General features: G+C 35.7%; 1 protein-coding gene across 13 annotated transcripts in view; it reads left to right on the forward strand.

The window, feature by feature from the left end:
* The window catches only part of CARF (calcium responsive transcription factor), a 99,589-nt gene that overhangs the window by 49,376 nt on the left and 31,746 nt on the right, over window positions 1–18,467 (forward strand). For 11 of the 13 annotated variants that reach the window (XM_046658391.1, XM_046658393.1, XM_046658397.1 and 8 more), the window contains 3 exons: window positions 1,573–1,750; window positions 2,516–2,671; window positions 3,855–3,883. In XM_046658391.1, the coding sequence (XP_046514347.1) occupies window positions 1,573–1,691 (119 nt within the window). In that variant the 3' untranslated portion in view covers window positions 1,692–1,750; window positions 2,516–2,671; window positions 3,855–3,883. The remainder of the gene's footprint in view (window positions 1–1,572; window positions 1,751–2,515; window positions 2,672–3,854; window positions 3,884–18,467) is intronic. The other 2 variants (XM_046658400.1, XM_046658399.1) reach the window with 2 other exon arrangements.

The raw sequence follows: 18,467 nt of genomic DNA on the forward strand, positions 1-18,467 counted from the left end.
TTCTAATCCAAGACCTTGTTACCTTCACTTTGTAATACACCCAGTCAACGTGGTAGTAGAGTCTGTTAAGTCCTGCTTGACCTAGCTGTGTCACTTCTTTTTAAACAGGTTATTCTGGATTAGGCACTGCTGTGGACAAAGATTAGCAGATTGCTTTGAAGAGCAAAAATCTTCATGGAAATTATCCGTAGAACATAGAAAGTACTTTCTCTTCATTCTTAGCCATCATTCTTCTGGATAAGGAAAACTGTGAGATAGTTCCTTCCAGAAAAGAATCATTGTCTTTTAAATTTATTGGGAGCATTACTTTTAAGAAAACTTATCCAGAGGGCTGTGGCAGTTGTCAATATTGAGGAAGTTTGGTAGAAGGGCGGGAAAGGAATATATATGAATTACTCCTCACAATGACTGCATGAAATAGTTGGTGGTGTCCCTATTCTACAGATGGGGGAACTAAGGCTCAGGGAGGTTAAGGAATTGCCTAAAGATCACATCTAGTAAGTGACAGAGCAGAATTCAAACCCAGATCTGTCTGCCTACAAAGCTGCTTTCCATTCTAACGTGCTTCCTCCCTCTGGGTCGTGCCAAGGTATTTCTGGGAGCTCTAAGTCAGAATGCTTTGAAGGAGACCCTCTTTGGATCTGAACTTGCATGATTTATCAAGTTAGATCATAATCTAAGGGACTGCTTCACCTGAATATGCATTCTCAGAGTCACTCAAATCCAGAATCCTCCTGGTGTTCTCTGTGGCTTGGGTTAAACTCCAGTACACCAATATATGACAAGCATTTGCTGTGCTCAACACACTTCTCTGAGCAATATGGTTCCCTATAGTAACTGAAAAACTGATATTCCTGAGAAAGAGAGAGAAAGGTTTGGTCTTAGACATCCCACCTGCCAGTTCACCATAGTGATGCTGGTATGCTACATTTAGATTAATTTGGTCGTAAGTACTTTGAAATCAGAAGGGTAAGTGCACTCTGAAATGTGTCAGAAAAGCAAACACGTAGTTCATGAAGCTAAGTCAGAGCTATGATTTAACACGTGGCATAATTTTTCTAAAGTTCTTATGTAGTAAAGTTTCTTAGGGAGAGAACATTTTCCTTGATATATGACCTCATATGGAAACTATATAGGAATGGTAAGACATCTGTGAATTTGTAACACATATGCCTGCTGTTTGCAAAACAAATCATTTTCAAATAATGGAAGCTTCCTGACTTTTATTCACACATCTTTTTAAAGACGGTTAAGTATGAGATATTCCTCATATTTTATCAAATTATGAACTGCTTTTTTTCTCAAGGTATCTTTAGAAGGAATAACTTTATAGTTTTCTTGATCTCTTCTTTTTTTCTTATTAAAAGCATACTGACGGAATTTAATATGAGTGACCATTAAGATGTCAGAAGCACGGAGTTCTCAAATATACTGGCTGCTTTTCTAAATTACTTGGTTCTTTTTCTAAACTACTGTTTTTTGCTTTGCTTCTAAATTCATATGATTCTAAACAGTATAATGTTAAAAATTATATTAACCTTTAGGGTTTTTCTTTTATGTTTGGTTTTAAAGTTGAAGAAAATCCAGAAGGTACCATTTCTGTGAACCAAGTTAAGCAAGAACCCAAAGAACCAGCATTGTCTATGGACACAAAAACAATTTTGGACTATAAGAAATTATCTACTACGTAAATTATTGAAGCTTTTCAGACTTTACAACTCTGGTGACTGCTGATGTCATAGAAAAGAAGGTGAATATAGTCAAAGTGCGGCATTGTGATATATGGACTGAAGACTGGTTCAATGAGCAGCTTTGATTTAAAACTGATATGTTTGTTGCCAATTCCATATTTTTACCTTAAGAGATATTTTAATCCCTTTATTTTGTATAATTCTTATGCTTTTTGATTATCTGATGAGGAAGGCCAGTATTTCAAAAGATCATCTGAACTTATTCATGGTAATATAGTCTGAACACAAATAGTTATCTAACTCATCCCCTGGAAATATCCAATTTGGGTTCTTAAAAGACAAACAACAACAAAAACAAAACAATGTGTGAATGTATGTTTGTGTGTGTGTGTGATAACTTTTTTTTAAGTTCTAAAATAACTTATTCAATCTTTAAAGTTGTGAGGAAATTTTTTAAATTGGCAGACAGGTGAGAGAATGTTTGTTGTCTGTCTCAGTTGGAAAGATAAAACAATAGACTCTACATTTTAACACGAAGCCCAGCAGTCATACACGTGGGAACTGTGGTTGCATTTTAGCTTCTTCCCTTCTAATTTTTATGTTTATAACTACAAACCGATAGCATCCTAATGGTCATCTAGTAGAAATTTGAAGTGTCTTGGTAAGTAATGAGAATTTTAACTTGAATTAATCAGATAAGCAACAGAAATAAATGTATATTGCATGGATTTATACAGTATTGTAGGCAAAACACTACTTATGTCAGAGAGACATAGAAATTGAGAGAATTCAGAAAGAATAATACAATTCTCTGGTGTTTACAGATAATTTGGGGAGCTTTTTGATATCAGCAGAGGATTTTTCCCCCCTATTTTGTACTGAAGATTTAGCTCTGGTTAGAAAGGAATTTGAGTTGTATTTATTTTTCTATGCCAGAGTTCTTACTGAATCGATGGAATTAGAATTTATAGTATTTCAAGGTAAGTATTTATAGTTTAAAATTTGGTTCATATTTAAAACTTTAAAACAACTAATGTGTTATATTTGCTTGTTGAGTAAGTATATGTACTTTAAATACCGAATAAGTACTAATCAGTATATTCATTGTAAGTTTCTGTTTTCTGGAAGGTTGGTAAATTAGAAATGTCAATTATAACTGTCAAGAAATCAACTAATGACTTTTTTCCCCCAGAGGCCATTTGTGGGTATATTTAAAATTTTGTTTAAAAATAATGATTTTAAATTGATATAAATATTTAATATTCAAAGCATGCAGAAAATAATAAGAAACTTAACCTTAATATTTTAGATGAATATGAGTCATTTTTGGCTTTTCTAAGTCCAATCTCTCATTCTTAATTTACTTGAATTATTTCAGGTACATGACATGTATCTAAGCATAAAGCACTGTTACATTAGAAGTGGGTGGAATTCTAAAATTCCTTGCTCTGTAGATTTATATCCTATTTAATATAAAGTTTATTATTTATACTGCTATTTAATGCAAAGTTAACATTCCGTTACGTATGTGATTTTTAGTAAGAATTGCTTCTCTTTTGCCTAAGAATTGAAAATATTTGATGTTGGCATTTATAGAGGCAGGCTGCCAAATCTGATTATGTTATGCTAAGTTAAATACAACTCTTAGTTACCTCAAACCCAGAGTTCTCTTAAGTCTGCATGAACTTAAAAGGAAGAAGTCCAAATTAATTTATAGCTTATTGTAGGCAATATTCTTTCATTTGTTATTTGTAGTTTTTATGGAAACTTTTTCAAGATTTTGAATATAGCTCTTCATCTTTCAGTAATGATAGTGGTTTATTATTAAATACTTCACCAGTTGCAGTATATTCTTTTGGAGACATTCCTTTCTGTTTTGATGTTGAGTTGCTAAGGAGAAATGCTTGTTAAGATACAGACTCCAGTCAGTTGCCCGTGAGGATGAGGGATGTCGGAGGATTCAGATTTTGGCACTTGATCAAGAACAAAACAGTTTAAAAACATTTCTCTCACTCCGTTCGATGTGAATGTCTCTTCTGATACTGTTTTTTTATTATGAGGACAGAAAGTTACAGTGCATCCTCCCCACAAACCAAAAATAGAAGAAGAAAAAGAGCATGAAGAAGGTTTAAATCCCTAATTGTATACTCTTTTGGTTTTTAGGTAGAAACTGGAACTATCAATATTTTCATGTAAGTATTTCAATTAGTAGCCTTTTAAAAATGGTTTCAGATTAGTTTTTAAAAATTCATTTGTCCTCTAAATGCATGTTCAGTCACAATATGTCAGTATTGTAGTTTAAAGGTGCTTAGAATTGCTTTTTAAAAAGTATGTTTACATATTTAAATATTCAATTATTTTCTAAATGCAAGGGTATTAAATACAAGTGCATAAAATTTTTAGTAGCTATATTTGGCATTCTCCTAACAGCTCTACAGCAAAGTTTAACATTTGCTCCTTTGTGTTGTGTATTACAAGGTATAATAGCTAAAGTAGTAAGTTGGACGTTCAAAATAAGCAGTTAGGAATTCATAATTACAGCTGAGCTTGCTTCCTCGTGGTTTTCGTGTTCCAAGCCTCCAAGGGAACTTTATGTGTCCTACGGTGGATTACAGATAAGCATCGCCATGGTGGGCCTTTCCTTCAATAGGAATTTCTGTGTAAGCAGTTGACGTAATTAAAAGGAAAAGCTTTCATATCTTGTAAAGGTAAATGTTTTCTAAAAGTCACAAATGTGATAGAAAACAGGTTTTGGGATCTGGTCCTGCCTTAAAGTTTCTAATTTTGAGGCCCACCAGCTTGTGTTTCATCTTTATTGCCTGTTAAAATACACACTTAATCATGCAGTGTGAGAAAGATGTTTAATTTGTACCAGATTTTTTAAAAAGTTTAAAAAATGTGTATATATATTGTAACTTAATGTATAGTGTCCTTGTTATAATGTAATTTTTTCATTAAAAAAATCCTGTATTTTTTTCTTAAACTTATTAGTTTTCTTTTTATACTTTTCCTGGAGCTAGTGGTAGTTTTGTTCATCTTGAACATACTCAATAAACACTTTAATACCTGAGAATTTTGGCTAGAGATTTATGTTAAATTTGGAACCTGAAAGTTTTTAAGCATAACTACCAGTAACTCCGGTTATCATCACATTTGGGGATATGTATATGCATTTAGTACTCTCAACTCAGCCAGCCATCCACATTTTAAAACAATGTGTGTAATAAGGTATAAATAGTCCCTTTTCCCCCACATTTTGACACTGTGAGATCTTCAAGCACAGCTTTATATTTTAGCAGTAATGACAGAAGTATGTAACTTCAAAAGGAGGGATCATTAATTTTTTCCCTCTGCTTTTTCTGCTTTATTCCACTCTGCCTATTTTTCAAGACCATAGAACATCTTACTTTCTCCAGAAGGGGGACTGCAGTGACTTCTCCTCATCAGCTGATTTAGGCTTTAGACATCTTAAATGATATGTTGTTCTGATGTCTAGACATTTGTAATTCTGCTTAATTAACTTAGTCGTAATGGCAAAGCCTTAGTGATCTTTTGCCACGTACATATTAACTATAAATTCTCTTGTTAGATAATACAAAATTCACTGTCAACTGAATTCATAAAACTTGAGGAAGAAGAAAATTTAAAACTAGAATTTAAAAAATCTCACTTATTAATGGATGCTAAATTGATTCATTAGAAAAATAAATGGATTAATATGGAAAACCTTTGAGAATGTGATATGGTTATGAGAGTGCAGGAGATATGTTGTTTAATGGTACAAACTTGCAACTAGTGTGTGTGAGTATATGTATATATATTCATGCATAAGTCCTGGAGAGCTAATATACAGCATAGTGATTGCAGTCAACAATACTGTATTATAAACTTCAGAGTTGCTTAGAGACTAGATCTTAATTTTTCTCACTACAAAAAGGAATGATAATGTGACATGATAGATATGTTAGCTAATGCTACAGTGGGAATCGTACTGCAAAATATAAATTATCAAATCAACACATTGTATACCTTAAATTTACACAGTTATATGCCAATTATATCTCAATTAAAGAAAAAAGAATTCTAAAACCAGAGGACAGAGTGAGAGTCCGATACCAGCAGAATTTTTATCTTTAAATATCTTTGTTGAGGTATAATTGACATACAATAAACTGCACATATTTTAAGTGTGCAGTTTGATAAGGTTTGATATGTGTATACATCTATGAAACCATCACCACAGTCAAGATAATGAACATATCCATCACCCTCAAGAGATTCCTAGTGCCCCTTTGTAATCCATCCCCACTTCTCCCTGCCTCTCCTCCTCACCCCACCCTCCCCAGACGACTACTGATCTGCTTTCTGTCACTAGAGATCAATTTGTTTTGTCTACAGCTTTGTATAAATGAAATCATATAGTCTAAACTGTTTATCTGACTTTTGTCATTCAGCATAGTTATTTTGGATTCATGTGTGTCACAGGATGTATGAATAGTTGATTCCTTTTTACTGCTGAGTAGTGCTCCATTTTATGAATATACCATAATTTGTTTATCCATTCACCTGTTGATGGACATTTGGGTTGTTTACATTCTTGGTATTACAAATAAAACTGCTATGAACATTTAAGTAAAAGTCTTTGTATGGACATATGCTTTCACTCCTCTTGGGTAAATATCTAGGAGTGGAATGGCTGGGTCATATGGTAGGTATATATTTAACTTTTTAAGAAACACTCAAATGATTTTCCAATGTGATCGTACCATTTTACATTCCTATCAGCAGTGTATGAGAGTTTCAGGTGCCCTATATCCTAATCAGCACTTGGTATTGACAGGCTTTTAAATTTTAGACATTGTATTAGGTTCGTAGTAGCATCTCATTGTGGTTTTAATTCCTGTTTCTTTAATGACCAGTACTGTTGAGCATCTTTTAATGTGTTATTTGCCATATGCATATCTTCTTTAGTGAAGTGTCTGTTTGAATCTTTCACCCATTTTTAAATTGAATTGTTGTTTTCTTATTATATAGAGGTCTAAAAAGTATGTTCTAGATACAAGTCAATTATTAACAATACAATTTACAAATATATTCACCTGATCTCTAGCTTATCTTTTCACTCTCATAACAGAATCTTTCAAAGGGCAGAAGTTCTTAATTTTGATGAAGTCCAATTTATCTTTTTTTCTTTATGGATCATACTTCTGTGTTGTATCTAAGAGATCTTTGCCTAACCCAAGGTTAAATTTTATCCTACTTCTAGGAGTTTTATAACGTTCGTTTTACCTTTAGGTCCATGATTCATTTTGAGTTAATTTTTGTATACATAGTACAAGGTATAGATTGACTTATTTTTTTTGCGTATGAATATCCAGTTGTTCCAGTATCATTTTTCTTAAAAGACTATACTTTCTCCGTTGAATTAATGAAAAATCCCTTATCTTATATATGTGGGTCAGTTTCTGGATTCTCTGTTCTCTTCCATTGATCTATTGTCTATCTCAGTGGTCTCAACTGGGGCAATTTTGCCCCCAGGGGACATTGGCAAAGTCTGGAGACAGTTTTAGTTTTCACAACGAGGGAGATACTACTGGTTTCTAGTAGATAGAAGCCAGAGATGCTGCTCAACATCGTACAATGCATAGCACAGCCCCCACAAGAAAGAATTCTGGCCCCAAATGTCAGTAGTACTGAGATGATAAACTGTCTGTCTCGATGTCAGTACCACACTGTCTTGATTACTATGCTTTATAATAAGTCTTGAAGTCAAGTAGTATAAGTCCTTGCATCCTCTTCTTTTTCAACTTTGTTTTGGCTATTCTAAGTCCTTGGTTTTTTCATGTGAATTTTAGAATCACCTTATCAATTTCTTTCTTTCTTTCTTTCTTTTGAGGAAGATTAGCCCTGTGCTAACATCTGCTGCCAATCCTCCTCTTTTTGCTGAGAAAGACTGGCCCTGAGCTAACATCCATGCCCATCTTCCTCTACTTTATACGTGGGGACACCTACCACAATATGGCTTGACAAGCGGTGCCATGTCTGCACCTGGGATCTGAACCCGTGAACCCTGGGCCGCCGAAGCAGAACATATGAACCACTGCACCACCAGGCCGGCCCCATCAATTTCTTAAAAAAACGAAATGAAAGCCTGTGGCATTTTGACTAGGATTATGTAGAATATATAGATCAATTTAAGGGTAATTGAAAACTTAATATTGATTTTTTGATTTTTCTCTGCAGTGTTTTGTAGTTTTCGGGGTGCAGAGCTTACGTATATTTTGTCAGATTTATCACTAAGAACTTATAAATGGCATTGGCTTTTAATTTCAATTTCTGATTTTTGTGTTATATAGAAATACAATTGATTTTTTACATGAATCTTATATCTTACAACCTCGTTAAACTCACTTTTTAGTTCTAATAGCTTTTTGGTAAATTCTATCAAATTTTCTAGATAGATAATCATGTTGTTTTACATCTTCCTTTTCAAATCTAGATGCTTTTCATCTTGTTTTCTCGACTGTTACACTGGCTAGAACCTAAAGTGCCATTTTAGTTTGAAGTGGTTAGAGTGGACATCCATGCCTTGTTTCTGATCTTAGGGAGAAAGCATGTAGTCTTTCACTGTTAGTATGATGTTAACCATAGGTTTTGCATATCCGTTACCAAATTGAGGGAGATTCCTTCTGTTCTTAGCTTGCTGAGAGTTTTTATGAGGAAGAGATATTTGATTTTGTCAAGTGCTTTTTCTGCATATATTGAGATGATCTTGTGGCTTTTCTTTTTTTACCCTCTCAATATGGTAAGACATTGTGATTGAATTTCAAAGGATAAAACATCCTTGTATCCTTGCATTCCTAGAACAAATCATACTTGTTCATTGGGATGCATTATCCTGTTTTACATATTGTTGAGTTTCAGTTACACGTAATGTTATTATTGATAGGGTTGGGTTTAAGGCTTCCATCTTGCTGTTTGTTTTCTATTTGTCCCACCTGTTCTTGGTTACCCTAGTCTTCCTTTTCTGCCTTTTTTGGTGCAATTGAGCTTTTTCTATGATTCAATTTTACCTCCATTACTGATTTGTTAGCTGTAACTCCTGTTATTTTTTTTGGTAACCATTAAATTGTTCTCTTTGTGTGTGCTTTGTTTATCTTCCATGTATGAGTGAAATCTTATGGTGTTTATCTTTGTCTGGCTTATTTTGTTTAACGTAACACCCTCAAGGTCCATCCATGTTGTTGCAAATGGGACAATCTTGTCTTTTTTTATGACTGAGTAGTATTCCATCGTATATATATATATACCACATCTTCTTTACCCAATCATCAGTCAGTGGGCACTTGGGTTGCTTCCATGTCTGTAGTGAATACTGCTGCAATGAACATAGGGGTACATAAGTCTCTTTGGGTTGTTGATTTCAGGTTCTTTGGATAAGTACCCAGTAGTGGGATAGGTGGGTCATATGGTATTTCTGTTGTTAATTTTTTCAGAAATCTCCATACTGCTTTCCACAGTAGCTGCACCAGTTTGCATTCCCACCAGCAGTGTATGAGGGTTCCCTTTGCGCCATCTCCTCTCCAACATTTGTTATTTTTTGTCTTGGTGATTATGGCCATTCTAACAGGTGTAAGGTTCTATCTTAGTGTTGTTTTGATTTGCATTTCCCTGTTGATTAGTGATGTGGAATGTCTTTTCATGAGCCTATTGGCTATCTGTATATCTTCTTTGGAAAAATGTCTGTTTATATCCTCTGCCCATTTTTTGATTGGAGTGTTTGTTTTTTTGGTTGATGAGTTGTGTGAGTTGTTTATTTATTTTGGAGATTAACCCCTTGTCAGATATATGATTTGCAAATATGTTTTTCCAGTTAGTGAATTGTCTTTTCCTTTTGTTCCTAGTTTCCTTTGCTTTGCAGAAGGTCTTGAGTCTGATGAAGTCCCACTTATTTATTTTTTCTTTTGTTTTCCTTGTTTGAATAGAAATAATATTCAAAAAGATCCTTATAATACCTATGTCAAAGAGGGTACAGCCTATCTTTTCTTCTAGGAGTTTTATGGTTTCACATCTTACCTTAAGTCTTTAATCCATTTTGAGTTAATTTTTGTGTATGGCAAAAGATAATGGTCTACTTTCATTCTTTTCCATGTGGCTGTCCAGTTGTCCCAACACCATTTGTTGAAGAGACTTTCCTTTCTCCATTGCATGTTTATAGCTCCTTTGTCCAAGATTAGCTCCGCAGATGTGTGGTTTTATTTCTGGGCTTTCAATTCTGTTCCATTGATCTGTGTCTGTTTTTGTACTAGTACCATGCTGTTTTGATTACTGTGGCTTTGTAGTCTATTTTGGAGTCAAGGGTTGTGATGCCTCCAGCTTTGTTCTTTTTTCTCAAGATTGCTTTAGCTATTCGGGGTCTTTTTTGCCCCATATGAATTTTAGGATTCTTTGTTCTCTTTCCATGAAGAATGGCATTGGGATTTTGATATGGATTGCATTGAATCTGTAGATTGCTTTAGGTATATGGACGTTTTAACTGTATGTATTCTTCCAATTGATGTGCATGGAATATCTTTCCATTTCTTTTATGTCATCAGCAATTTCTTTCAGTAATGTCTTACAGTTTTTATTGTATAGGTCTTTCACCTCCTTGATTAAACTTATTCCTAGATATTCTATTCTTTTTGCTGGGATTGTAAATGGGATTGTATTCATGAGTTCTCTTTCTGTTAGTTCATTTTTAGAGTATAGAAATGCAACTGTGTTTTGTAAGTTGATCTAGTACCTTACAACTTTGCTGTTGTTGTTGATTATTTATAGTAGTTTTCCAATGGATTCTTTAGGGTTTTCTATATATAAAATCATGTTGAGGGGCCGGCCCATGGCCAAGTGGTTAAGTTCATGTGCTCTGCTTTGGCGGCCAGCGGTTTTGCTGGTTCGGATCCCATTCACGGACATGGCACCACTCTTCAGACCCTGCTGAGGGGAGGTCCCACATAGCACAACTACAAGGACCTACAACTAGAATATACAAGTATGTACTCGGGGGGGGTTGGGGAGAAGAAGAAAAAAAAATGAAGATTGGCAACAGTTATTAGCTCAGGTGCCAAACTTAAAAAAAAGAGAAATCATGTTGAATAAGAGTGGCGAGAGTGGGTACCCTTGTCTTGTTCCTGTTCTCGGAGGGATGGCTTTTAGTTTTTACCTGTTGAGGATGATGTTGTCTCTGGGTTTGTCATATATGGCCTTTATTATTGTTGAGGTACTCTCCTTCTGTACCCATCTTATTGAGAGTTTTTGTCATAAATGGATGTTGGATCCTGTCAAATGCTTTCTCTGCATCTATTGAGATGATCATGTCGTTTTTATTCCTCATTTTGTTAATATGGCCTATCACATTTATTGATTTGTGGATGTTGACAGATCCTTGTGTCCCTATATAAATCTGACTTGATCATGGTGCATGATCCTTTCAATGTATTGCTGTATTCGGTTTGCCAATATTTTGGGGGGGTTTTGTGGAAGATTAGCCCTGAGCTAATGTCTGCCACCAATCCTCCTCTTTTTGCTGAGGAAGATTGGCCCTGAGCTAATGTCTATGCCCATTGTCCTCCACTTTATGTGTGGGACATCTGCCACAGCATGGCTTGATAAGCAGTGCAGAGGTCCGTGCCTGGGATCTGAACCAGTGAACTCTAGGCTGCTGAAGCGGAGCGTACAAACTTATTTGCTGTGCTACTGGGCCAGCCGCCAGTTTCCCAATATTTTGTTGAGGATTTGGCATCTATGTTCATCAGTGATATTGGCCTGTAATTTTCCTTCTTTGTGATGTTCTTGTCTGGCTTTGGGATTAGGGTGATATTGGCCTCGTAGAATGTGTTAGGAAGTGATCCGTCTTCTCAACTTTTTGGAATAGTGTGAGAAGAATAGGTGTTAAATCTCCTTTGAATGTTTGATAGAATCCTCCAGAGAAGCCATCTGGTCCTGGACTTTTATTTTTTGGGAGGTTTCTGATTAGTGTTTCAATCTCTTTACTTCTGATTGATCTATTCAGATTCTCTATTTCTTCTTGGTTCAGTTTTTGGAGGTTGTATGATTCTATTTATCCATTTCTTTAGGTTGTCTAATTGTTTGGCTTATAGTTTTTCATTGTATTTTCTTATAATCCTTTGTATTTCTATGGTATCCCTTGTTATGTCTCCTCTTTCATTTCTAATTTTAATTACTGAGCCTTCTTTCTTTTTTTCTTAGTGAGTCTGGCTAAAGGTTTGTCAGTTTTATCTTTTCAAAGAACCAGCTCTTTGTTTCATTGATCCTTTACTATTTTTTTTGTTTCAATTTCATTTATTACTGCTCTAATTTTTATTATTTCCCTCCTACTGCTGACTTTAGGCTTTGTTTGTTCTTCTTTTTCTAGTTCTGTTAGGTGTAGTTTTAGATTGCTTATTTGAGATTTTTCTTGTTTGTTAAGGTGGGCCTGTATTGCTATGAATTTCCCTCTTAAGACCACTTTTGCTACATCCCATATGAGTTGTTATGGTGTATTTTCATTCTCATCTGTCTCTAGATTTTTTTTATTTCTCCGGTGATCCATTGGTTGTTCAGTAGCATGCTGTTTAGTCTCCACATGTTTGTTACTTTCCCAGCTTTTTTCCTGTAGTTGATGTCTAGTTTCATAGCATTATGGTTGGGAAAAGTACTTGATATGATTTCAATCTTCTTAAATTTATTTAGACTTGCCTTGTTTCACAACATATGGTTTATCCTTGAGAATGCTCCATGCACACTTGAGAAGAATGTGTATCCTGCTGTTTTTGGATGGAGTGTTCTATATATATCTGTTAAGTCCATCTGGTCTAGTTTTTTGTTTAAATCCACTATTTCCTTGTTGACTTTCTGTCTGGATGACCTATCTGTTGATGTAAGCGGAGTGTTAAGGGTCTTAAGGTCCCCTACTATTATTGTCTTGTTGTTGATATGTCTTTTAGGTTTGTTAATAGTTGCTTTATGTACTTTGGTGCTCCTGTGTTGGGTGAATAGATATTTATAAGTGTTATGTCTTCTTGGTGGAGTGTACCTTTGATCATTACATACTGTCCCTGTTTGTCTCTCATTACCTGTTTTGTCTTGAAGTATACTTTGTCTGATATAATTATGGCAATGCCTGCTTTCTTCTGTTTGCCATTAGCTTGGAGTATCATCCTCCATCCCTTCACTCTGACCCTGTGTTTGTTTTTAGAGCTGAGATGTGTTTCCTGGAGGCAGCATAATGTTGAGTCTTGTTGTTTAATCCATCCAGCCACTCTGTGTCTTGATGGAAGAATTCAACCCATTTACATTTAGAATGATTGTTGATATATAAGGGCTTAATGCTGCCATTTTATTGCTTGTTTTCTGTTTCTTCTGCATTTCCCTTATTTCTCATCCCATGTATTTTGACTGAATTGGTAGTCCTCTATGGTGGTTTTCTTAGTTTTTATTTGTCATTTGTGTCTCTGTTCTGATTATTTGCTTAGTGGTTACCATGAGGTTTGTATACAAAATCTCATATATGAGATAGTCCATTTTCTGATAGCCTCTTATTTCCTTAGACTAAGCTGATTCCATCCCCTTCCTCTTCCTTTTCTAAGTTGTTGTTGTCACAACTTATTCCATCTTGTATTGTGAGTTTGTGGTTAAAATGATGATATTATATTTATTTTTGATGTTTTCCTTTCCTTTATCTTTAATGTTATAATTATGTGTTTGCTAACCTGTTCTGATAGAAAGCCTCAATTTCCTTGTTTAGTCTACCTATTTATCTTCTTGCTCAAGGCTTCATAAACTCTTTCGTTTTTTTCAGGTATGAGGGCCTTTTTGATCATTTCTTGTAGGGGGCATCTTGTGGTGATGAACTCCCTCAGCTTTTGTTTATCTGGGATAGTTTTTATTTCTCCATCATATCTGAAGGACATTTTTGCTGGATAGAGTATTCTTGGCTGAAAGTTTTTGTCTTTCAGAATTTTGAATGTATCATTCTACTCTCTCCTAGCCTGGAAGGTTTCTGCTGAGAAATCCACTGATAGGGGTTCCTTTGTAAGTTATTTCTTCTGCCTTGGTGCCCTTAATAGTTTTTCTTTGTCATAGACTTTTGCCAGCTTTACTACTATATGCCTTGGAGAAGGTCTTTTTACAATGATATAATTATGAGATCTATTAGCTTCTTTCAATTGTATCTCCACTTCCTTCCCCAGATTTGGGAAGGTCTCAGCTGATATTTCTTTGAGCAAGCTTTCTGCCCCATTCTCCTTCTTTTCTTCCTCTGGAATACCTGTAATCCTTATGTTGCGTTTCCTAATTGAGTTGGATATTTCTTGGAGAATTTCTTCATTTCTTTTTAGTGTTAGTTCTCTCTCCTCCTCTATCGGAAGCATTTCTACATTTCTGTCCGTCCAGACTGCTAATTCTCAGGTCCCTAATATCAGCTCTGTTATTCCTAGAGTCCAGATTTTTCTTTATTTTATTGATTGTGTTATTCATCTACAACATTTCTGCTTGGTTTTTCTTTATAGTTTCAATCTCTTTTGTGAAGAAGTTCCTGATTTCATTGAACTGTCTCTCTGTATTTTCTTGTAACTCGTTTGAGTATTTTTATGATAGCTATTTTGAGTTCTCTGTCATTTAGATTATAAGTTTCTGTGCTTTCAGAATTGATTTCTGGGTGCTTGTCATTTTCCTTCTGGTCTGGAGTTCTAATATATTTTTTCATACTGTTTGATGGTGTGGATTTGTGCCTCTGCATGGTGATAGTATTTGGTCACAACTTCCACCCGCTGCCAGTGGGTGTAGGTCGAGAGCTGTATATTCTGAGCCCACCACAATCTGCGGCTCGCTGGCTCACAGCTGCTGCTTTTCTATCACTTGTTCAGGCACTCTGGCTAACCGGCTGACCTGGAGTGCCAGTTGGGGGCAGGGGTGCTTCCTTTCACCTGCACTATCCCAGGGACATTCTTGTTCTGCCCTCTCTATCTGCTCTCCTGGGGTACTGACTTGATGAAGACACATCCCACAATAGCTTAGCTACCTCTGTGTGGGGCTTTCCCACAGGCTATGAGGGAACTTGGGGAGCAAACATGTTCCTGCAGAGGGCCGCCCCTCCTCCCTCTGCTCCCAGAGCTGGTCGTGGTCCTGCGCCCTGGTTTGCTGCCATTAGGGGAGAGAGATGAGATCCCCCTACCTCCTTCCACTTCCTCTGGGTGGTCCAGCACCTCTACCTTCAGATGTATGGCTGCATAGGCCTTTCATATGTCTTTTGTGTTGTGTGAATGTCCTCTGTTGGTATATGAATGTCCTTTTTGTTATATCATAGTGGGGGGAGTCTAAGTGAGGCGCTCACTCTGCCATGATGCTGACATAAGTCCTGTAACTCTTGTTATTCTAATGATTGTTTTATTGTTTATACTGTACATCTTCAACTGTCACAGTCTACCTTCAAGTACTATTCCACCATTTCACATACAGTGTAAGAATCTCACGAGTGTACTTTTATTTTCCCCTTCTTGCCTTCATGCTATTGTTGTAAAACATTTTATTTCTGTATATCTTATAAACTCCACAGTACATTGTTATTATTTTTACTTTAAACAATTATCTTGTAAAGAGACTTACGTAGTAAAAGAATTTCTATTTACCCACATAGTTATTATTTCCAATGTTCTTCATTTCTTTGTGGAGATCCACATTTGCATCCAGTGTCATTTTTCCTTTTCCTTCCTTTAACATTCCTTTAAATAGAACTTCCTTTAACATGTTTTTGTGCTGTAGGTCTGTTGCTTATGAATTCTTTCAGATTTATCATGTCTGAGAAACTGTTTTACCTTCATTTTTTAATCTTTTCCCTAGATAAAAAATTCCAAGTTACTTGAAAAATATTGCTCCGCTGTCTTTTACCTTGAATTATTTTCAATGAGAAATTTACCGTTGTTCTTTAGTGTATGTGTCTTTCTTTCCTCTGTCTGATTTTAATTGTTCCTTTTTATCACTGGTTTTTAGCAACTTGGTTATGATATGCCTTGGTGTAATTTGCTTTATGTTTTTGTATTTTGGGTTTGTTGAGCTTTTTGGGTGTTTAGGTTTACAGTTTTAATCAAATTTGGAAAATTTTCAACCGTTTTTTCCTCAAAAACATTTTTTGTCTCCTCGCCTTACTCTCTGAGATTTGAATTATATGTATATATTGGTGTGGTTGAAGTTATTCCATATCTCACTGATGCTGTGTTCATTTTTTCCCATCTTTTTTCTATCTCTATTCATTTTGTACAGTTTATAATGCTCTGTCTTCAAATTCATTGATATTTTCTTCTGCAGTGTCTAAAATGTCTAATCTGTTGTTAATCCTAGATCAACTTGGTGTTGTTAATAATCCAGTGTATTTCTCAACACAAAGTAGTTTCCATGTTTACAAGTTTGATTTGCAAATTTTTTTGTATCTTCCATGTCTCTACTTGACACCTTGAATGTTTCCTCTAGCTTCTTGAACATATGGAATGTGGCTGTAAAACTATTTTATTTTAATATCCTTGTCTACTAGTTCTATCATCTTTTTTTTTTTTGAGGTAATTTCAATTGATTGATTTTCTACTCATTATTTTTGTATTTTTTCCTGCTTCTTTGATTCCTGGCAACTTTTGATTGGCATTCAGACATAACTTTTACCTTGTCGAGTGCTGGATATTTTTATATTCCTGTAAATATTTTGAGTTTTGTTCTAGGATGCAGTTAAGTTTCTTGGAAAAGGTTTGTTCCCTTAACTTCTTGCTTTGGGTCAGAGCAGCACTTAACCTTGTGTTAATTTTGTCCCACTATTGAGGCAAAACCCTTCTTAGTACTCTACACTGTGATTTTGAATTAATGAGATTTTCTTCTCTGGCTGATGGGAATAAGCAGACTATAGTTCCCATGTGAGCCTCAGGGATTGTTCTTTCCCTAGCCTCAAGTAGTTTCCTTATACTCAGGCACTGAACAGTAAGTACTCTGTTAAGTGCTAGAGAGTGGCCTTCTGCAGATCTCTGGAGTTTTCTATCTCTGTAGCTCTCTCTTCTCCAGTACTTTGTCCTGTAAACTCCACCTGCTTTGACCTTCCTGGATTTCCTCTTCTCAGAGAAGCTTTGCCTACCTTCCCCATCCATGTGCCACAGCCTAGGAACTCTATTTGGGTGGTAATCTGGGATAACACAGGCCTCATCTTATTTGGTTTCCATCTCTCAGGGATTGCTGTCTTCTGTTGCGTGATGTCCAATGTTTTGAGGATCATTGTTTCATATATTTTATAGTTGTTTCAGACAGGAGGCTAAATCTGGTCACTTTTACTCCATCTTGACACTAGATGTGGAAGTTCTCCAGACAGTTCAACATAATGTAACATTTGGATTTCTGCAGGAACAGTGAAGTTGGGAGATGAAGTAGGAGGTTGTAAGGAAAGTGCAAGGATAGGTAATGAGATAGAGTAGAGTACAACAAATCTGAGCAAGACAAGTGTGGATATCACTGTGAGACTTAGGGTATCTGATTGGTCCAGCAGAATCTGATGCATGGCATTCAATATATGTTAATTTTTATAATTAATTAAATTAATAATGGACTTTAAAATCCTGAAAGGTAAGCGTTATTTCAAGATGGTGTATTTGTTGGGGAGCACTTTTGGCTGCTTGCAACACAGACATGATTATAATGGCTTAACCAAAGAGGTCTTTTTTTTTTTTTTTTTTTTATGAAACCAAGTCCAAGGGCAGTCTGACCAGGGCTAGTATGGTGATTCCATGTTGCCATTAGGAACCCAGACTCCTTTAATCTTTTCATATAACCATCTCTAACCTGTGGCTTTCAGCTACATCCTTGTTGCTTTTTGCCCATGATGGTTGTTCCACCTCCTGCATTAACAAGAGTTCAGACAGGAAGAATGCAATGGGCAAACGGCCTGTGCTAGACGAGTGAGCCAGAGGTCTTTCTCAGAAGACCTGTCAGCAGCTTCCACTTGTATCACATTGGTGAGCATTGTTGTATGACCACCCTAGTTACAAGGGATGCTGGGAAATGTAGTTCTTTTTAAAATCTGGGCACATTGCCACCCCAAGAAAAATTGTGTTTTAGTAAGAGAAAAAGACAGAATTCTTTGAATATCATTTAGGCCACAGTTGTGTCTCCCACAAATGGGAGAACTGAAATTCAGAAATTCAATAATGTGCCTGAGTTTGTTACACAGCCGTTAAGTGATAAAGCTCATATTGGTACCAGGGTCTGTCCAGTCCCAATCCCCATTCCTTTTGCTGCACAGTCCAGAAAAGCAAGTGCTCTTTTCATGATAGGATCTTTGAGTTGGATCTCATGACAGGATATGAAGATGAGATTAAAATGTAGATGTATGGACTTCAGGGAGCAAGTAGAAGGAATTATATGGCACATTTGGGGATACTAGTAACTCATTTTTGTGAGAACATTAGGATTCAATGAAGAAGCTGGAGAATGATAAGAAAGGCTAAGTGGTAGAAATTCTAGAAGGCCGGGCTAAGAATTTTACATTTTGCTTAGCATGTGTTAGGTTAAAATCTTATTAAAATGATCTATTAAAGGAGCCCATTGAATCAAAAAAATTTCCGAAAATCTGGGTGAAAAATTGAGCTTCACAGATTTCTGAAGATAGCTATGATGTCCAAATGGAGGTGATAGAATAATTTATTGATTACCGTAATAAAATTGTGTAACAAGTTTCTGGTCATGACTATTGCATCTATAATTGCT

Source organism: Equus quagga, chromosome 4 (genome assembly GCF_021613505.1).
Source record: "Equus quagga isolate Etosha38 chromosome 4, UCLA_HA_Equagga_1.0, whole genome shotgun sequence".
Lineage (NCBI taxonomy): Eukaryota > Metazoa > Chordata > Mammalia > Perissodactyla > Equidae > Equus > Equus quagga.